This window comes from Lynx rufus, unplaced genomic scaffold (assembly GCF_022079265.1).
Source record: "Lynx rufus isolate CCGP_SWC_20201006 ecotype Redwood Valley unplaced genomic scaffold, mLynRuf1.p SCAF_2, whole genome shotgun sequence".
Taxonomy (NCBI): domain Eukaryota; kingdom Metazoa; phylum Chordata; class Mammalia; order Carnivora; family Felidae; genus Lynx; species Lynx rufus.
The window spans coordinates 128,707,759-128,728,590 of NW_025814834.1; the positions used below are offsets into that span (position 1 = coordinate 128,707,759).

At 57.5% G+C, this 20,832-nt stretch overlaps 1 protein-coding gene across 4 annotated transcripts; it reads right to left on the reverse strand.

Moving 5' to 3' along the window:
* Positions 1-815: 815 nt before the first annotated feature.
* Positions 816-20,209, reverse strand: CSF1 (colony stimulating factor 1). Of its 4 annotated transcripts, none has more exons than XM_047084476.1 (9): positions 19,899-20,209; positions 16,566-16,688; positions 15,265-15,327; positions 13,516-13,686; positions 9,603-9,750; positions 7,346-7,476; positions 6,710-6,762; positions 6,315-6,373; positions 816-2,950 (listed from the first exon to the last, which is right to left on the reverse strand). In XM_047084476.1, the coding sequence occupies exons 1-8, from the start codon at positions 19,935-19,937 to the stop codon at positions 6,328-6,330; spliced, it is 774 nt and encodes a 257-aa protein (XP_046940432.1). In that variant the 5' UTR covers positions 19,938-20,209; the 3' UTR covers positions 816-2,950; positions 6,315-6,327. The 4 variants fall into 4 exon arrangements, with proteins under 4 accessions (XP_046940432.1, XP_046940430.1, XP_046940428.1 ...); XM_047084474.1 differs by having other exon boundaries at positions 7,346-7,887; positions 19,899-20,205; XM_047084472.1 differs by having other exon boundaries at positions 7,346-8,412; positions 19,899-20,205.
* Between the last annotated feature and the right edge of the window lie 623 nt (positions 20,210-20,832).

The window sequence follows — 20,832 nt, forward strand, 5'->3', positions numbered from 1 at the left end:
ATCATTTAAGATGCCTTGCAGAATTTCTGATGCCCGGTGCCCGAGCCTTTATCCTGTGATTCTGATTTTGTTGATCTGGGGGGGGGGGGTGCGGTTTGGGCATCAGCTGTTTTTTGAAAACAACTCCAGTGTTTCTCAGTTGAGCCAGGGTTGAGGACCATTGGTCGGAAGCTTTGTCCACCTCTCTCTCACAGGTGGGGAGGTCCTTGTTTCACAGGGTTAGTTCAGGGGAGTGGGCTGTGCCTTCAGTCACCCTGGCTTTCCCCAACACCGCTCCCCCAGTTAAGGCCACACTGCCCAGTAAGAGGGGCAGGCCCTAAGACCCTTCACACAGCCTGCCGGCTCTCCCCATGCCAGCCTCACCCACCTCCCAGTCGAGGCCGCGTTCAGCCACCTGAGCCCCGCTAGGACAGAGCCCCCCGTCCCCTCGCCGGACAGCAGGGGTCAGTGGTCAAGAAGCCTGGTCCTTGCAGGTCTGGGGACCTTGGACAGAGCCCAACCAGCCATTTTCCCAGGCTGGGCGAGGCTGGGCTGGAGCGGGGGCCGCTGGCCAGGCCTGAGGCTTGGCTAGTTTCTGTCCACTTTCCCATTAAACAGACATGCCGATGTGTGTGGGACAGCAATAACGCAGGGGGTTTTGGTAACGGGACTGGGACCTGGGGAGAACCCTCCTTCCCCGTTTTGAGGGTTTCTGAGCTGGGGCTGGCCCAGCAGCTCCTGCCTGCCTGCCTACCCCCGTTTTTGCCACCCACGCCCCAAAAGCACTTTTCCCATGACTCACACGTGGCAGCCTGTGCACTTCTTTTATTATTAAATATATAAGCAGCTTCCTATTTTTTAAATAGATATTTAAATGACTTTATATAAAATAATTCACCACTTCCAAGTATAAAAACAAAATCTCACAGTGTGTGAGCCAATGTTCCCTCTCGGCTTTCTCAAAGAAGGGATTCCTGTGCAGGTAGCCGGGGCAGCAGCCCAGAGGTCCGGGGCCCCTCCCGCACCTGTGTCACCAAGCGCCCACAAAGAGCTTCTGCAAGGAGTTGGATTTGCTTTCTTGACTTTTAAAATACTATATGTTTGGGGTGGGGGAGGAATGCCTTTTTTCTGTGGGTTTTTTTTTTCCCTTTCACTTTTAAATACATATACTCTAGCATCAAATACAGAGTCTGTGACTAGAAGGAGCCCCCACAGGGCAAGTTCCCCGCTGCTCTTTCTTCGGCTGAGAGCGGCAGGGCAGGGGCGGTGGGGGCCAGCAGACCCCAACTTTCGAGGGCAGGAAGAAAAGTCATGGGCCTCGGCCCAGGGGCCAGGAAGGGTGGGATCTCTCGGCGGAGGGCCCAGGGCAGCAGAGAGGAGGGATTGCAGCAGCACAAAGAGACCAAGGGCAATCAGCAGCCCTGTCACCTGCTGCCAGTTCTCAGAACAGTGGCCACAGGCTGGCCCAGGAAGCTGAAGCCCTCAAGACAGAATTGGAAGCAGACACCCGGTCCCTCTCCCACCCCGGCTGGCCCGGCCAGAGAGACAGTGTAGGGGTGAGAGCTGGGGGTATCATTGCCTACCCAGGTGGGGGAAGAGAGGGGGGGATGAGAATGGGAGCTGGGTGCCGCGCTGAGATGCTGGAGAGCAAGGCCAGCCCCAGGGCTTCCACGGGGACAGCCGGGTGCCTGCCAGCACTGCCCTGCTGCTATGAGGGGGGCGGAGCCTGGTGCAGGGAAGGAGACTTGGGCCGGAGGGTCAGGGTGCAGACGCCTCCCCCCACCTCAGCGGTATACCCATAATTGCAAAGACCCATTTTCAGTCAGAGTTCACCCCGCAGCCTCCTTCTGGGTCTGCCTCTGCCCTCCCTGCCCGCCCTCCCACAGTCACTTCCCTCCTGGGAATGTCAAAGTGCAAGATGCAGAAACCTGGGCGAACAACGCAGCCTAAAGACCAGCTCTGGCTGGCAGCCCAGGCAGTTCTCCCACCCCATCCACCCTGGGGAGTCGAAGCCTGGGTCAGCAGAAGGTCAGGGCTTAGGGGCTCCCTCAGTCGACAGGCAAGGCCGGCTCGGGCACTCAGTGCAGGAAGCTGGCGAGAGGCTGGAGGGGCAGGAGGCCGGACAGATGTTCGCTCACAGGGATGGACGGGGCAGGCTGTTCAGCAGGCAGGTTCAGTATTCACAGTGCAATGGCTTCCTTCGTGAGGGGAGCCTCTGCGCAGCCTCCCGGAGAAGCTCTGGCAGGGCTGGAGGGAAAGTGGGGCAGATCCCAGAGCCTGGTCTTCGCCTTGGCATTGGAGCCAAGCCAGACAGGTCCCGAGGGCAGGGCTGACCTCTCCTCTCTGTCTGGCAACCAGCAGAGGGCACTTGGGCAAGCGGAGGGTGCAGACACGCTCCAGGCTGTCCGTGCAGACCAACAGGCCCAGAGGCCTTCTCTTCCCGTCTTTTGGGCCGCACACCTTTACGGGAAATCCAGCTGACGCTGTCCCGCCCTGCCAATCTCATGCTTCTCTCGCTGGAGACAAGTCCCTGCTTGTCGGTGCTGGCATCATCCCTAGGCACCAGGCGGTCCTCTGGGCAAAGGGCTCTTTCATTCCTCGGTGCCCACCCTGCTCTCCCACGTCCTACAGGCATCTGGGTCCCTGGCCCAGGTGTGGCTTGGAGGGGAGTAGGAGGAGAACACAGCCCCTGAGGCGCAGAGGGTCCTCAGCCGAGCTTCCCAGCCTTCCTCCAGTGGATGGGAGCCTCCAGGGCCCACGATAAATAACAGCAGCGTGGAGGGCAACCTCCAGCCCTCTCCTGGTCAGTCCAGAGTCTGAGGGTCGAGGGCAGAGGGACTCCAGCCTCGCTGCTCTGGTCAGGAGCTCTCGTGGTGGGCAGGCCACATTGCGAGGAGAATGGCTGGGGAGGGGTGGTGGTGGACGCCCCCATGATGTCTCGTCCCATGGAGAGACTGTCCTGTGCGCCCAGCTGTAAGGGAGAGAAAGAAAGGCTGGTCAGTCGAGTGGGAGTGGAGGGAGGGGTCGCTGAGGACATGGGTGGGGGAGACAGCGTTCCTGTGGGCTGTAGGTGGTGCTACAGGCAGGACTTCCTCTGGTCCTCTCCCTCGCCTTCCCAGCCACCCCAGACACCGCAAAGGACCAGGCGGCTTTTCCTGGCAGCAGTCCAAGCCTCTGGCCAGACTGGCCTCACCTCCTACCTCCTTCTGGGGAACTAGCGACCGCAGGGGATGGTAACGGGGCCGGGTAGAGGCCTGAGGAGGGCCAGGAGAGGGGGTTGGCAGCTGCTCAAGTGGAGGAGTCTAACAGGGAGGTGGGGGGGGCACTTGAGTGTCCTTAGACTTCCCCTCGGGCAAGACCACCTCCCTGGCCTTGGGCCAATGAACCAACGATTCCTGCTAACTCTAGCAAAGAAGAATTTCTCATTCCCACCTCCACACCATTCATCACAGACAGTCATCGCGCACGTTACTCGATACTCGGGACAGCAGGTCATAGGTAACCAAGAGGAAGAAGTAGAGGCAGTTTCGGAACAAGGAAACTTCCACCCTGCCACTTGGCGTGCTATCCCCTAAGTAACCCCGCCTCCTTCCTGACGGGCCAAGGGACTTGCCTCCCTGGATCATCCATGGGAGTCAGGGCCTTGCTCTCTCCAACCCCACCCCCATCCTTGTCCCTTGCCCAGCATGCTCAGAATGCTTTGTTCCCGGAGCAGAAATCCCCTGGGCTCCATCCAACTTGGGATCCTGTGTGGGGCTTCCCTCCCTGACCATCCACAGACCCGATGGCAAAGTCCGTGACGGACAAGGAGGGCAGATGGGACCATAGCTTCTGGCTTCCAGCCCATTCCCGTGCTGTGGAGGGGGAAGAAGGGAGAACCAGAAATTGGACATGAGCCATGCTGGGCACAGCGGGGTCTCAGACCTGGCTGGGGCTAGGAGAGAAGAAGGACCAAGTGGGTGAGTCTGCTGCCCATATGCCCTGATTCCTTAGAGTGCCTGTGTCTTCTCCTGAGCATCCGTCTATCCGTCTCTCTGCCTCTGTGTTTTCTCTCTCTCGTCAGAGTGGCAGGTAGGCTAGGGGTTCGCCCTGGATCTCCTGAGGCTCCTGGGGCTGGACCTACTGATCCAAGTGGTGGGATCAGGAATCTGGGGTGTGGTTCCTGCCCTGGATTCCCTTTCTAAGTGAAATCTAGAGGGGAGGAAGAGGAAAGTTGGGCAGAGCCTGAGAACAGGGAGGCAGGGAAAGCAGAGCAGGGGTGTAGAAGAGATGGGGCGGAGGGCCAAGACCAAGGGGGGAGGCTGGGAACCAGTCAGAGGGTGGTGCAGCACTGAGCCACGGAGTCCCCAGGGACCTTGATCCCTCCTCTGCTTTCCCAGTCTCAAGGGAGTCTGGGTCATCCTCACAGCCCTGCCAGTGTCCCACCTGACCCGCTGACCCATCTTAGCCCACCCCGCCGAGAAGGGGGGACCCCAGGATTCCAGATACGCTCCCTCGTGCTCTCTTCTAAATAGGCTCCCTCGATTCTGAGTATTCCTTAGATTCCTTTTCTGCGAGGAGTGGCCCAGACCTGTCACCGTACCCATGGGAAGGTCCTAAGGCGCTCACGTGTATGTGCCATGGGGTGTGACTGGAAAATTGAATGGGTTACCCTAACTAGCCAGCCAGCGAGCCAATCAGCAAGTCAGGCCATTAGCCAGCTAGTTAGTTAGGCAGACAGCTCAGTTTAAGCAGTTCCCAGCTAGTCAGTCGATCAGTCAAAGTCACCTAGCCAGCTGGTCAGCCAGGCAGCCAGAGTTGATTAGTTAGCTGGTTAACCGGTCATCCGGAAGGCTGGTCGGTTAGAGCCTGGCCAGGGTCAGGTGGTCAGTCAACTGTGAAGCCAGTCAGTTATTTATTGAGTTCTCGGCAGATGTGGAGGAGCCCTTGCTGTAGTAGAAAAAGAAACGCAAAGAAAGTGGAAGACACAGTCCCTGCCCTCAAGGGGCTTACAGCCTTCTTAGGGATGCGGAACGTACATGTACACATAAAATAAGATTTCAAAGTGTATGAAAACAACATCCAAGTAAGTGCCAATTGATACAGGATTAACCAAATACCAAAGAGCGGAGGGGGAGGACCTGAAGGCAGTCAGCGGGCGGTGGAGACAATCAGGAAGAACGGGAGGTGGGGGCGCTGCCTGGAATCGGGGAGCCGGGGGTGAGGAAGGATAAGGGTCACATCTTTACCAACAGCGTGGGCGAGGACAATAGAAGGTGCTCATCAGTGTGCAGGAGACACATTTGCGAGGACTATGAAGACAGCATTAGGACTTGAAACGATTTCAGTGGGCACTGGTGATGGGCAGAAACACTAATGCAATCTGAGTCTGCGCGAAAAGAAGTGTCCAGATCAAGGAAGGTTAACAGTCCCACTGTACTTTGAGCTGGTCAGACAACATCTGGAGCACTGTGTCCAGGGCTGGGTGCCACATTTTCAGAGGGACATTGACAAACGAGTGTGTCCAAAGGAGGGCGACCAGGATGGTGAGGCGTCTGAAAACCCTACCATACGAGGAATGTTTGAGGGACTTGTGCCACACTTAGCTTACAGAATTCTTAAAGGGGGCCTGGATAACTGACTTGAGACACTGGGAGGGCTCTCGTGAGAACAGGAGGGAGGACCATCGTGGAGCAGGCAGGGAAGCTCACTCGAGGCAGGATTTCCTCGCGGCGCTCCTGGGAGATGGCAGGGAGCTTGCCTGGGAAAGGGAATATGGGACCAGCAGCTGGCTGACCCCCTGTCGGGGATGCAGAAAGGGGAGGCCTCTGTCGGGTGGGACACTGGCCAAATGACCTCCACAAGCCTTTCTAAGACTAAGGTTCTGGGGGTCCATGAATCTAAAAGCAGGGATGTAGAAATGAGCTCGGCTGCGGAGAAGGGTCAAATAGGGTGCAGACAGATAGAAACCTGGCAAGAGGTGCCAAGCTGAGAACGTTGGGTTTGAAGTGGTTGGCGGTGCAAATTCCCCGGGAGGGTAAAGACCACGTACAAGAAGATTTTGGTTGCTCTGGGATGGAAGGTGGCAGCAAAGACTAGAAGCCAAATATAGAAATAATAAGCCGATGTACAGGCCACAGGGCCTAGCCTCCGATGGTGGGGGTGGGGGGAATGGAGGGGCCGTGCGGCTTCCTGAGGATCTCGAAAGGAGACAGTTGGCAGGATATGGGGACGGATGGAAAAGAGAGCAGGAGGGGAGGGAGTCAGGTGTGGGTTGGTGATTAGAAATGTAGGGTGATTAGAAAAGAGGGTAGCTAATTTTAAGGGGTGGAGAGAGATCCAAATCAGAATCTTACCTTAGAAACCCCTCTATACTGGGAGCTCCACCTGTCTGTCCTCATCCTGGGTCAGGGGGCTGTGGGCAGAGCATAGGGCTGGCATAAGACTTCAACAGAGGCTGAGGAGAGAGGGAGCCCCTTAAGTTTGTCCACCAAACCCCTGCACATGTGCTCCAGCCCTCTCAGACTTAGAAGACTCAGAACTGCCCAGCCCTAAGGAGAAATCAGGAAAAATCCCAGAGATACAGGAGAGAAGAAACGCCCTTCCTCCTCTCTGCCTCCCATCCTGTTCTGGGCTCCACTTCCTCAGAGCAAGTGAAAGGAAGTCTCCCTCAACTCTGGAGGGGAAACAGATGCCAAGACAGGCCCCCCCTGTGCCTTCCAGAGCACCCCCACCTCCTGCAAACTCTCACCTGCCCTCTGGTCGCTCCATGGGAGAATCCACTGTCTGAGGCTCTCGATGGCTCTGGGGACAGACAGTAAAGATCAGGCTCCCTGAGGAGCTGGGGAATGGTGTGGGGACTGTGGCCTCACCCCCAGGCAGGGGGTGCCCAGAGGAGTAGATGAGAGAGTTATCAAAGTCTCCCCCAGCTACCCTAATGTGGGGGTCAGCCGTGGGGCCAGGAGGGCTCCCTGGGGCCTCGCTGCTGGTGACGCCCCATCTCCTCTCCCCATGCAGGCTGCCTCCTATCCCAGGGGTCCCGGGGCCCGGGGCCCCACAGAGCTCCCAGCGAACACTGCTCTGACCTCCATGCAGCATCACTTTCCTCTCCTAGCTCCCCTCATGGCCGGGTTCTCTTCCCACTCTCGGCCCAAGAATGTCCTCTCCTGGTCCCTTCCCATTGACTTTATAGCCTGGGTGTCCCCTGTTTTTTAATAGACCCCCCACTTCAACCTGCCATCTTCTGTGCTCAGCTGGCCTCCTGTCTTGGCATCTGAAGAACCCAGGCGGAGCCCAAGTAATCCTCTGACCCGCTCGACCTGCTCCCCCACCCAGGCTGTGCCACCGCCCCCACGGGATGCCCTCCTCTCACAGGGGCTCTCCTTACCCGCCGTCTCTGCCTGTAGAACAGGAGGCCGCCGACGGCCAGCAGGACCAGGATGATGCTGGGCACCAGCAGGCGGAAGACAAACCCAGGGAGCTCAGGGTCTGAGGGTCCTTCCTGCTGCCTGTCATGGCCTGTGTCAGTCAAAGGAACGGAATTAAAGCGGGCTGAGGGCCTGTGCCCCTCACTTGCTTGTCCTTCCAGCTCTGTGGGGCTCCTCCGATCCCTGGTGCTCCTTCTGCCCTCCAACTCCCTGAGGGGCAGCACATGGCCCCAGGAGTGGCTTCCGGGAAGACCTGGCTGTGCAGAGAGGGCCGAGGGACTGCCGGGGCTTCGTGGAGGCCGTGACGGGGTCCTGAGACTGCTGAGGCTTCGTGGGGGCCGCGACGGGGTCCTGGCAGAGCCTGGCTCCTGGTGGTCTCTGGGCTTGGCAGATGGACGGTCTGTCTTCTCAGGTGTATGACTCTGGGCCTGGCCAGTGGGTCTCGCAGGGCCCACCATGGGCAGGGGTATGCTAGTCATGTCCTCTGGCTGCTGGCTCCTGGCTGAGTAGGACAATGGAAAAGATGCTGACAAGAGGTCACTGGGCCTGGCGGTCATCTTGGCCTGGATGCTGCCTCCTCCCGGCCTGGAGGAGGAAAGCTCTGCCCCTTGGGGTACGGGACCCTCACTAGCCTCTCCGGAGGCCTCTTCAAGGGTCCAGTTAGTGCCTAACACAGAGTCAAGAATGTGCTCCATCCCAGGGGTGGGGGCCCCGGCAGAGGACTGGGGCTGAGGTGAGTCTCCGATAGGACTGGCCTCTACACCCGGGGGCTCTGGAGAGTCAAAGCTCTGGCAGGTGCTCCTGGGTGGTCGCTGCTTGGCAGTGCCCGAGTCCAGGTCCACTGTGCGGAGGGGCAGCTCACTGGGCAAGAGGGAGCCACCCTCTGTCCCCTCAGAGTCAGCCCGGGTCAAGCCAGCCATGGGGGCCGTGGAGGGGGCAAGGGGCTGCTGAGAGGAGACAGAGGCCAGGTCACTGGTAGGGGTGGCTTTGGGGTACAGGCAGTTGCAATCAGGCTTGGTCACCACATCTGAAAGAACCACAGAGAGAGGGAGAGAGAAAGATGGGGGGGGAAGAGATAGAGTCACCAGCCTCCAGCACAGGTTTCCCGGGGGGGGGGTTGTTGAGAGGGGGATATGGGTCCAGGGTCCCTCATCCCCTAATCCCTCAGCTAGGGGCTGAGGAAAGGACAGGACTGGAGCCAGTGCTCATGACACAGGCCTTAGGCAAGGAAGGTACAAGCTGCGGGGTCTCAAAGGCAGAAAGCAAAGAGTGGGGTTTAGAGGACAGACTGGGGGCCAGGGTCAGGGAAGACCAGGGGACAGCTTTTCCTGGAGTTCCAGCTGGCAAGGTGCCAAGCCACGATTGAGCAGCAGCTGGCCAGGTGGTTGAGCAGCGGCCTCCAAGACTAACACAAGACACCCTCAGGTCCCATAGACAGTGCTGGTTGGAAAGCAGCAAGGTGGTTTCATGCACAGCCAGGGGCCACACAGCCACAGCCACAGGCGGGAACAAACTGGGGCTGGAATGTGGCCAAGACTTGAGGCCTTGGGATTGAAGCAACGAGATTGGACTTGGCCATTGGCAGGTCGCGGGGCCTCAGCTCCTGCCTCAGGGAGCAAGGTTGAATGTAGGAGGGCACACGTGGCACAGGACGCAGAGACGAGGCCACGTAGGATACACGCGTGTGCAGCTGGGCCTGCACTGGGAGAGTTTGAGTGATGCTCAGCCTTCAAATCCAGCCTTTTCCCTTGAGGGGACATTCAAGGCATCCTGGGGACTTCTGGAGCCAGGGTATCCTGGTGATTCACTGCAGGGCTCCTGGTGCAAGGGCCCTGGCTCCCAGATGGAGCCTTGCTCTCTCCACGGAACCCCCTGTGCGTTCAGCCAGCCTGCAGAGCCGGTGGGGAAAGCCTCCAAGCCTACAGGGCCCTCCGAGAGGGGCCCCTTGCCCATTCCCTGATCTCACAGCCACCAGCATGATCCTTCTCGATGTCTCAACATGCACACACATGTCAGAAAAGACATGTGCCCGGACCACCCAGAGGTATGTGAAGCCTCATATGAACACGAGAAAAGCACATCTACACACACAGGAGCTCGCGTCGCAGCCAGGCTGCCTGCCCAGGGTCCCTCCAGCCCACCCCTCACCTCCCAATCCCTGCTCTGTTCCTTACACCCTCCCCTTGACCCACACTTGCTGGCCCTTTTGGTGCTTACCTTGGCTGGAGCATTTCTCAAAGCTCTTGTTGCAGTTCTTGCTGAAAACGTTCCAGTCCTTTTTAAGGAGATTCTTTGTTTCATTAAAGACATTCTTGATCTTTTCCAGCAACTGGAGGGGTGTCTCATGGAAAGTTCGTACACAGGCCTGGAAAGACAGTAAGGGCCCCCCCCCCCCCGACTTGGTGAGGATGAGCCATGTCTCTAGCTTGTTTGCCAAACGCCCTTGGCCTTTTTCACATCTGTCTTCTTTTTCTCTTTCATTTTCTCCCTCCCCTCACCCCTGCTGGGTAGTGGAACCAGCCCTGAGATCTCCAGATATGTCATTTATTCACAGATCTGTTGAGCACATATCTATGTGCCAGGCATATGGCAATTACCTGGGAATCATGCAATGAGCATGAGAGAGGTGGTCACTGTCTGAGTTGGGACACTGAATCTAGCAAGGCATTGGCATTAAACACGTTACAAGTGCAGGGAGTCATATGAAGAAGTGTGGAATGATCTGAGAGTGCACAACGAGGGGAGCCAAATGAGGGCCCAGGGTGAATTTCCCCATGGAATCAACTGAAAGATGAGCAAGGGTCAACCAGGAAAGGAGGTGGGGTTGGAGAGAGCGGTCCAGGTTGTGGGAACAGAGTGTGCAAAGGTCCTGAGGCAGGAAAGAGCCTGAAATGTGGAAAGACCAAAAGACGGCTAGAGTGGCTATAGTAGTGCCACCTAGGAAGAAGTTGGCAAGAGATGGGGCACCTGGGTGGTGCAGTTGTTTAAGTGTCCGACTCTCGATTTCCACTGAGGTCATGATCTCACAGTTCATGAGTTCGAGCCCCATATTGGGCCCTGTGCTGACGGCACGGAGCCTGCTTGGGATTCTGTCTCTCCTTCTCTCTGCCCCTCCCCCACTTGTACATTTTCTGTCTCTCTCAAAATAAATTAATTAATTAAAAAAAGAGACTAAAAAAAAAAAAAGAAGTTGGCAAGAGATTCATGCAAGAGAGGTCAGCAAGGGCCAGGTGCTTCGGGCCCTTGTTGGCCATGTCACAAACTGCTAACCTGATCCATACAGCAAAGAGAAAACATCTGAGGGGTTGTTGGGGAGGTGGCTGGTGGCACGGTGAGACCCAAGTTTTAGAAGGGTCATCCTGTGGTGTGGAGCAGGCCACAGGGCTATGGGTCCTTCTCCGGCATGAGTATGCCTTGGAAGGGGGGGCTGAAGTTGCCCCAGTCCTGTCTATCGAGCTGTCCTTTTCTCTTCTGCTCATAGGACCATGGCTCCTACACCCACTGGGGCTCTGAGAAGCTTCCCATCTCCTGAGCTGCTCCTTCTCAGTCGTCTTACCAGGCTCCCTTCCTCCACCAGACTTCTAAATTCTGGCATTCCTCAGGGCTGTCCTGGACCTACTTTCTCCCTTTCATGCCAGATGAGGCCCCACATGCCCGTGGCTTCATCCGTGGTCTACTTACCAATGACTTCCAAATACCAAGTTTTTCCTTAAACTGAGCTGCACAGGCCCTTGACAAATGTGGACCAGATGAACAAATGAATGAATGAATGAATGCACGCATGAGAAAACCTGGGCTCAGCTCTGTCACCCACCACCCACGTGACACTAGCCAAGTGGATTATCCAGTTTGGGCTCATTTCCTCTTCTACAGTGCCTTCCAGCCTCCCACCAGGGCTACTATAAGAAAGAGGGAAACTGCCTTTCTCTTCCTTTCTTCGTAAACCTCTGTGCCCTTCGTACCTCACCTCGTAACTGCACAGGGAACACGGCAACATCCAACAGAAGGTCCCGATGCCCACCTATCACACAGAGGCCGTGCCTTCTCTCTTCAGGAGCTCTGAACCCGCACCAGCCTTCTCCTCAGGAGACTGGCTCCTGTAAGCCTCAAAGGCTCCCTCCCTCCTCAAGTCCACCCTGCTGCGTTCACGCCGGGCGTAGGAAGTGTGCATGCAGGGTGGGTGGCTTGTGACAATGCAGATTCCCAAGCCCACCCACAGCCCCAGGGAATCAGACTTTCTAGGGGTACGTACTGGGAATCTGGATTTTAAACAAGCTCCCCAAGTGATACTTAACGAACCTTAACATTGGAAAACCTCAGCCTTAATACCTCTCGGGAAAGATGTTTCCTCCCGCAATCCCACACTCCCTCTGGTGACCTCTATTCCTGTGCCTTTATGGAGCCCCACTCCCCCACAGCGCTGCCTCTACTTCCTCTCCGTTCACCCTCATCTGGCACCTGCCTCCAGCAGCAGCCGCACACTGCCAGAGCCATCGGACGCTTTTCTACCCTCGTCTTGCTTGACTTCTCAATCCCGTTGGATAAAGGCGACTACTTTTTCCATCTGGAGACAGTCTTCCACGGGCCCAGTGAAATCAGTCTCCTGGTTTTCCCTCCACCGCTCAAGTTGCTCCTTCCCAGTCTCCTGGCCAGGTCCCCTCCTCTGCCTGGCTTCTGGGTGCTGGGGTTCAGGGGTCTGTTTCTCCTCCCACAGTGGGCTATGCTCTACAGTCTCTTGGCCTCACAGATGACCTCCACACCACCTCCTCTTACACGAGTATCTTGCCAGACGGACTCAAGACCCCGTGTATCCAGCCACCTGCTCCGCATTTCCCCTTGGCTGTCTCACAAGCGTCTGGAGTTTCATGTGTCCCAAAGTGAGCTCCTGCCCTTTCCCCAAACCTTCTCTGCCTGATCTTCCCCTAACTGCTCCAGACAAAACCGGCCTTGAGCCATCCCTTCCCTCAGCTCCTTATGGCCACCGCATCCCCAAATCCTGTGCGTTCTTTCTCCAAACTCGACCTGGGAGCACAGCTGCTCGCTCCACCTGCACAGCATCACCGGGGTCCAAGCCCCGCGCTGCGTCCCCCGCCCGCCAGTGGTCCAAGCCACTAGAACCTCTGGCCCCGACTCGCGCCCCCTGCTGGCCTCCCAGCCTCCATTCTTGCCCCCTGCGGTCCTCGCAGTGAAGTTAGATTAGGTCATTCCTCTGTTCCCCAAAGCTTCCCTCAAACTTCAGCCAACATTCCACATCCCCAAGACCCCAGATGCGCCCCCTGCTGGCTCCTGCCTCCTCCCCTCTCTCCCCACCTCTCTTCCACACTTCCTGGCGACCACCCTTTCTTTGTGGTCCTGAATGTGCAGTCCTGCTCACCTCAGGGCTTCGGGCCTAGCATTCCCTGTTCTGGAATGTTCTGACCAGCCTCACAGCTTCCTAACTCTTCCTCATCTTTGAACCTCAAGCAAGTATATTCTTACTCAGAAGGCTTCTCCTTCTCTTCTTCTCCACCCCCCTTTTTAATTAGAATGCTGTTTCTTTCTCAGAGCCCCACGCAGCCCTCCTTCATGGCACCGCTCCCTCACCTCCTTCAGGTCTCCCCCTTGCCTGGCTTTCTCTTCAGCAACGCACATACTACCATCCCACATAGCACGTATTTTACTTGTATATTTTGTTAACTCTCTCACCCCCCGCCAAATGTAAGCTCCATGAACGTGGATACGGGTACTCGTCTGGTTTGACCCCAGATGATTCCTAGTGTCTAGAACAGTACCTGGTACACAAGAGGCACCATTCACCATTGGTCGAGTGAATGAATAGTGCTCATGTTTCATAATGCTATTTACTTGTGTCATTGTTTAATGGTTGCCAACCTCACTTAACCGTAAGCTCCACAAGGGTGGGGGCCATGGAATTTTTCCTCACGAAGACACCGCCAAGGCCTAGCACCGTGTCTCCTGCCCAGTAAGTCCTCAGCAGAGGTATGTGGGGTGAATAAATGAATGAGAGAGAGAAAGGAACCATGACACAGGGTGAAGCAAGTGAATATACTATGTGCACAAGGACAGGGAGGGTACCACCAAAGCCACCCTCTACTCTTGCTCTCTGTTCCTGGCTCCAGGACCCTCCTACCTTGTCCTGCTCTTCATAGTCCTTGGTGAAGCAGCTGCTTAGCCTCAGAGAGAGTTCCTGGAGCGTCACGATGACATTGGCATTGGGAGTATTGTCTTTGAAGCGCATGGTGTCCTCCATTATGTCTTGCACTAGGAGAAAGGCCTTCTTAAGGTAGCACACGGGATCTTTCTGAAAAACAAGAAGCTGGAGTTTATGGTCTGGCTGATGTGATCGGGGAACCCAGGCTCTGTGACAGGTGCCTCCATCCCGGGCAGACGGAGGGCTGCGGCCTGCCCTTCACCTGCCCCCGAGGGGAGGGCCACGCCACCCCAGTAAAAAGGGGGGCGCTGACCCCAGCTGGTCTTTCAGTCTCTTTCATGGGATCTGGAGCTGCCTGGACTTGAGGTAGAGGGAAGGAAATGTGGGTTCTGATTAGAGACATCCTCAGATTTCTGGAAGGTGAGGCTTTCATCAGAATGGGGGTGTGTAGGTAAGGTGGATCCTGGGGAACTACTCTGTCTCTCTTTGGCTTGCTTTCACCAAAAGTCCTTTACTACACGGCTCCTTCAAATCCTCCAGGCCACAGGGGGAACTAGAGACCGCCTGAGGACCCAAAGGATAACTTCCGTGTTTTGTGTCCCTCAGAGAAGGTGGTTGCCTCAACAGACACCCTGCTTCAGCGCCGGATTCCTGGTACCAGTCTCATCATTTCCTAGCTAAGGAAACTCGCCACATTGGTTAAGGCGTGAGTGAGTGAAATACTGAGGTTATTCCTCGGACCATGAGGTGGTCTCCAGTTCTAATAGACATGTATATGGGTCAGGTGTGCAGAAGTTCAGAGATGGGAGCAACTCTGGGGCGTATCATGGTGATTTTGCAGGTGCAAAGATGAGCAGGCGTGGAATAAGGGGCAGTATGGGGGCAGTTGAAAAGACATCACAGGCACAGGAAGGGCTTGTGCCAAGGCTTGGAGGCAGGAAGGGGCAGGGAATGGGGGCGGTGGGCCCAGACTGTGTGGTGTAAACCCCAAGCTGACCAACCTGGGCTTTCTCCTGGAGTGAGGGGCAGGGGCGAGGGGGTGCTGACAGGTTTGGAGGAGGGAAATGAAGGTAACAGGTTGGAGTTCCGAGAGCTCCCCCTAATGGCGGGAAGATGGGGTGCATTGGAAGCAGGGAGGCTCTTGAAACTGTCCAAGCAACTGATTGGGTGAGGCTCCCGCAGAGCCCAGAGCTGCTGGGAGGCAGAACCGGCAGCACTTGATGGCTGGTTGGGTGTGGGGTAGGAGGAAGAGGGAAAGGGCTGGACTGACTCCCTGGCTGCTGTTCAGTCTGTTGGATGGAAACGACATCCTTAAGCAAAGCATGTGACCCAGAAGTCATCTTGGTTTGCTTTGGCCCTAGAGCCAGCCTGCCTGGGTTCAAAGCAGGCCCCCACCACTTAGTATCTATGCTCCCTGAACCTCCCTGAGGACGATAACCGAGACTGGTATATCACACAGTCGTACTGTCAGGATTAAATTAGAAAGTGTCTGGTGCATAGTAAGGCCTTGATATGTGCCAGGGCCAGGAGAAGGGAGCAGCAGGGGACTTGAGGCCCGGATCCTGCTCGGCCCTGGACCCTGGCACCCCAAACTTGAGCACCAGGGATCCTCACACCCTCACCGTGCCCAGTTATAGGATTTCTCCTCCCTTCATGTTCCCACATATACCCACCTTGGGAAGCACATATAGGGCTGGCACAGGGGCCTTATAAATAACCATAACTCACCAACTGCTCCTGGTCTACAAACTCAAAGGCAATTTGGCACGAAGTCTCCATCTGACTGTCAATCTGTAAGAGAGAGCAAGCCAGGGGTGGCAGGGCGTCTGCAGCTCAACTGAGCTCACTTAAGAATGAGAACTAGAGTTTTGGGGTGGATCAGGGTTTGGTGCTCATCTACCTCCCCACCAACCATACTGGGAAAGACAGAGGCAAGGGAAAGACTTGTGCCTCCCCCATGCCCAGGGTGGGCTGTAGAAGAACAAGGAGTCTCCTCGTTCCACCCCCACTCCATGAAATCTGACAAATACCAGTTAGCTAGAAGGAAGAACTATCTAACAGAGGGTACAGGGCATAATCTTCCACGACAAGTAGTGAGCTCCCTGTCCTGGCAGGGATTCGAGTCGCGGCTGGACAAGCTCTGGGGATTCAGGATCTACAGGGGCTGGGGCTAGGTGCCCTTAAAGCCCTTGCTGGCCCCCAGAGCAGTGGCTCTGGGAGTGTAAGCCTCAGAGAATGCTATGGCTCTTGTTCTACCTGGATGGCTGCAGAAGCTACATGCAGGAGGAAAAGTGTAGAGGTAAGAGAGTCAGGAGGCCCAGCCTACAAGCCCCGAGCTCAGGGCCCTGGAGCTGGTCTTAGCCAGTGGTGCCCCACCCTGTCTGGCTGGCCAGAGGGATGGTAAATTCTCTTCTGAGCAGGACAGCAGCCATGATGGTAACCTGATTCTGCCCGGCTGAACCATGTTTGGAATTGTTGACAACTCTGCCAGCCAGATTAGAATAAGACACGGGTTCCTTCATGGCCTGGGTGAGCAGTCCATCCCAGCCCCAAGGCTCAGGCAAGAGCCAGGAGAGTGAGGGTGGAGGGCTGGGAGCTAGGCAGGAGCCTCCTCTCCAAATCTGACGGTAGCTCTGGTGCCAGGTTGGTGGCATATCTGAGAGGCTGGGAGTTAGAGGCGACACAGCAGGCAGACTGGGATGGCTCCCCAGAGAAAGCATCACACTGAGGGAGAGCAGGCTTCGCAAGCCTTTTCAGAGTCTATGGTTGACATTCCAGGCAATCATTAACCCAGGCAACTGGCTGGAAGCCCACCCTGTCCACTGTCTGCAGGGGAGTCAGAGAGGGCTGCAGGCTTGGGGGTGGGTCAGAGACCCTGACCCCGAGAAGGTCAATGAGAGCTAGGTGGGAGCCATGAATCATGTCCTGTGCAGCCGTATTTCTCTGCCTGCAACCCTTGCCTTTGACCCTGCTCCCTGCCTCAGTTTCCCCAGTGGGAAGAAGGTAGATAGGCACGGCCACACACTCACCAGCTGCTGCAGGAACTGCAGGTGTCCGTTCCCAATCATGTGGCTACAGCGCTCTGACACCTCCTCGGTAATACTCCTGCTCACCAGGAGACAGACCAGCAGCAGCAGGCGGCTCAGCCATGTCTGTGGTAGAGAGTGCATCATTACTCCCAGCCCTCACTCTCCCTAGGAACCCCAGTGCCCTGCTGAGAGTGGAGAAACAAGGAGCTCACACCTACAATGCTGCAGGCTCTGCCCCTTGCCCAGGATGCAGCATTGCCCGGAACTTTTTCAGCATTTCCTACGTGGCACGCACAATCTTGCTCTCCTTGATAACTACCCAAATGTCACCTCCTCCAAGAAGCCTTCCCAGATTAACCTAAGCCGAGCCTGATTACACACTGACCCTTTAAGGAGGACACGGGAGGTGTTCCTACCAGTCTAAATTTCCGTGACACTGGAAACTCCTTGAATGCAGGGCTTGCATCAGCCCATTGTTGTGTCCCTGCAACTTCAAACACCGAGCCAGATGTCTTCTGGGCTGCCCACTCCTCTCAAGCTCATGTTCGAGCACCCACTTGCAGACTTCCAGCCAGACATTTTCCCTAGGCCCAGCCCTTCCTCCCACCTGATTCCACACAGGTCTGGCTCTGCTACTGGAAAAAACCAGGGCCCCGAACTCAGTTTCACTGGGAACCTATCCCACACTGGAGACCTTTTGGAGCCCTGGGTGTGTGTGTCAAAAAGGAGCCCGACTGCTTAATCAGAGGTAGCAGTGCCAGTTCTAGGCCATCCCTCGTTGGCACCTGCTTATCAGAGCTCCAGCACGGTCTGCATCCATCCAGCCAGCTCTCATCATGGCCAGGAAGTTTTCGGAGATCTCTCCCTCCTTCAGCTCCCACCTGGCCCAGGAGCTGCTCACCCCTCGAGTGACGGGACTGGTCCCTGACACCTCATCGTTCCCCTTCCTTCCTTTCTCCCTCCTCCTAACCAGGGTCCCTTCAACCCTCCCCCTGGCCCAGGTCTCCCATTCTCTAGCCAGAGGCAGAGGGACTCTTGAACTTTCTTTCCCCAACTCAAGGTTGCCCCTGGCAGCTGATGTCTCCAGATTCAGGGAAACGCTGTCAGGGTGGGGTGAGAGCTGGCACCTTCCTGGGCTCTGGGCTCTGCCTCGGTAATCCAGATGATGAGACAAAGACTGCAAATAAATAGCACATTGGAAAAACAAGGAGGCTATGAAACAGCCCTCAACAACATGCTGATTTACATATAATTAAAAGCCCAAATGTTTGTTAGCTCCTACCAGGGAACAGAGGCCCTGGCTGGGACTACCAGGGAGGGCGCAGGGAGAAGAGGCCTCTGTGAGGCCATGAAAAATGGGGAGAAGTTGATGGCAGAGAGAGGGAAGGGGAGGCCTGGAGGGAAAAGGCACAGGATGGCCCAATGCCACTCAGTAAAGGGATCTGGTGAGGGTCCTGGCCTGACCTGGTGGAGGGAGAGTGGAAAAGGGGGAGGACAGTCGGCGGGGAGGGCTTCAGGCTCTGTTGGGCAGTTGAAGAGGTAGCCCTGGGTGGGAACGGCTGCCCAGGCCCTCCAGAACCTTTAATTCAGGACCCATTGGAAACTGGGCCATGCGGAAGGTGTGGCTCTGTCCCAGGCCGCTGCCCCTGCCGCTCTGAACCCCCCAGTTTTAAACAGTGTGGAGGAAAGAGCCCGTGAGAAAGGCAGTATTCAGGAAGACAACCTTGCCACAGGCACTTCAAGATATTGACGTCCGAGGACAGCTTCACACCCAAGGGCTGCCTGGCGTTTGGAGCTATTTCAGTGATTGGTGCAGGGAGAGTGCAGCCACCACGTGGGAAGCTGACTTTGAAGGTGGCCAGAGGGGGTCCCCCCTGCCCCTGGGGCCCCAGGTTTGCCTCAGAGGAGGAACCGAATGGGCACCCAAGGGTTAACACTCTAGCTCGCATCTAGCTGGGCTGGCTCTTCTCCCCCTCCATTCTTCCTCCCACCCACCCGCCTTGGCCTCTGGGACAGCCACGAAGGCACCTCTCCTGCAGGCCCACAGACATCTCAGTCCCACTGTCCATCCTCACCTGTCCCATCCTTCCCATCAACAGGGGCCCTGGAGGGACCTTGGCACGACCAGATCCTTAGACGGCTCCTGTCTAAAACCAGTCTACGTTTCCCTCCACCTTTACTTTCCTCATGGTCTCCCTCCAGCCCTTATCTTCGTCTGGTTGCCTACCAGCTCCCCCTCCACAATTTCCCCCCTCCTGACACTGTCTTCAGCCTCTCAGTTGGGCTCTTGCTCCCCTGTGGGTCTGCTCTTGCCCCTTCCTCTCAGCCCCACCTGCAACCCCTTCCATTCCCCTCCAAGTATTTGCTTCTCTCCCGGCCAGTTTCTCCTGCCATTCTCCTCTAGGGCTCCTCACAAGTAAACCCACTGGGAGAACACCTACTGTTCGTTAACAGTGCCACCCTGCACTTTCTAGGAGCTGCCCCACCTACTGCCCGCAGTTGGGGCCGGACATTCCCCGTGCAAGGCGGAGCAGCCCCTACCCTGCCCAGGGCTCTGCACCACGGAACCCTCCTTCCACCTTCCCCTTTCTCTGCTACCGCCGAGCCCAGGAGCTCCCCGGCTGAATGAACCAGATTTTGCAATAAAAAGATTCGGAGCTAGCCCCAGGCAGCTCTGGAGTCCGGTCCCCGCAAAACAGACTTTGACTCAAGTCCCCCAAAACCTCCTGCTTGCATGCTGGGACAAGTAGCGGCTTGCCCGGCTCTTTCCTTTTGCCAGCAGGTTCCTGGGCACAGACCCTGGAATTCTGTGAGCTGGATGACCTCTGAACTTCTCCAACGCAGAAGCGCCCACTCCCCAGCAGAGCCTGGAAGCATGTGTGTGGCCCATGGCGAGGGTGCCCGCTGGGAGGGCGCCACACTCAGCGCGCAGCCACTGCGCGGGTCTCTTGGCGGCGTCGGCTCAGAGATGGGAGAAAGGCAGGGGCTGACACGGAGCCGGCAGAGAGCCTCTGCCGGTGGCTGTGAACCCCTCTCTCCCGCCGGCGGGTGGCTCAGTGCGCGCCTCGGAGCAGTGGGGTGAGCAGCCTCCCCTTTCCGGAGAAGTACCGCAGCCCCAGGAACCGCTGCAAGGCGTCACGGGTCCCAGCCCGAGTGCGCCCGGGACGCCAGGCAGCCGGCACGCAAAGATGGGAAGGACCCCGGAGCCCGTGGTCGCGGCGGGGAGCGTCGGCGGCCGGCGCGCCAGGGCAATAGGTTCCGAGGCGCCGCACCGCGCCGCCCGCTCCCTCCCCAGCCCTGCGGGCGCCCCGCCGCCCCGCGGCCGCCGCTTACCGTGGGAGGGCAGCGCCCGGCGGCGCCCCGCGCGGTCATACGGGCAGCTGGGTCCCGGCCGGGCGCGTCGGCCGCCCTCGCTCGCTCGCTCGCTGGCCGCCGCAGAGCCCGCGCCCCGGCCGAGGGCCGCGCTGCAGTCCCGGGGGTGCGGAAAGCGGGCGGCGGCGCCGAGAGCACCCAGGCAACTTTCACTTTCCACCAGCCGGTCTCCACTGGCCAGCTCCTCGGCACAGCCTTTTAAGAGGACTTGTGGGGGCATGTGGTTTATGGGAAATCACCTTGGACAGGCGCCAGACACACACACACACACACACACACACGCACGCGCGCGCGCACGCGCGCGCGCGCACTGACACAGACACACACTCCAGAGCCCCACTGAACCGCCTCCCCTCCCCCGCCCCTCGGGCTGGTCTTCCCCGTGGTCCTCCCAGTCGCCCTGTTTTGTGCGCGACTCCAGAGCCTTCAGCAAAGTAACTCCGACTCCGCCGCCTCCCGCCCTTCCGCGCGCCCGCTTCGGACCGAGCCGAGACTTTCCTTCCGCGCTCTCCAGGCAGATCCGGTGCTCTCTGTCTCTCTCTCTCTCTTTCTAATATTCGTCTCGAGGGACTTTCCCTCCAGGCCTGAAAATTCCCAAATCTGAGCAGGAAATGGGCCGAGAGCAGGGGCAAGCACTGGAGCCTGGGGCCTCCCCGGGCTGTGCACGCTGCAGCACCTTGTTGCGATGCAGTCCGCGGGTTTGCAGCAGCCCTCTTCTTCCTATGCAGCCCCCCAGCCTCGCGTCTCTCATTCTGGGGGCAGGGTACAGATAGGCAGGGAGGCTAGCTAGCTACCTGGCCAGGAGGGGAGGGACTGTGTCCTGTGGCACAGAGCTGGGAGGTTGTGCTCTGGGCCAGGAAACACTCCGGGCACTTGACCTGCCGGTGATTTAAAT

Coding starts and splice junctions, on each gene's coding strand:
- CSF1 (XM_047084472.1), bottom strand. CDS start 19,937: ATGACCGCGCGGGGCGCCGCCGGGCGCTGCCCTCCCACG. Junction 16,689..19,898: donor CCGGGCGCTGCCCTCCCACG/GTAAGCGGCGGC, acceptor TCTCTACCACAG/ACATGGCTGAGCCGCCTGCT. Junction 6,763..7,345: donor TCTACAGGCAGAGACGGCGG/GTAAGGAGAGCC, acceptor GTCTGTCCCCAG/AGCCATCGAGAGCCTCAGAC.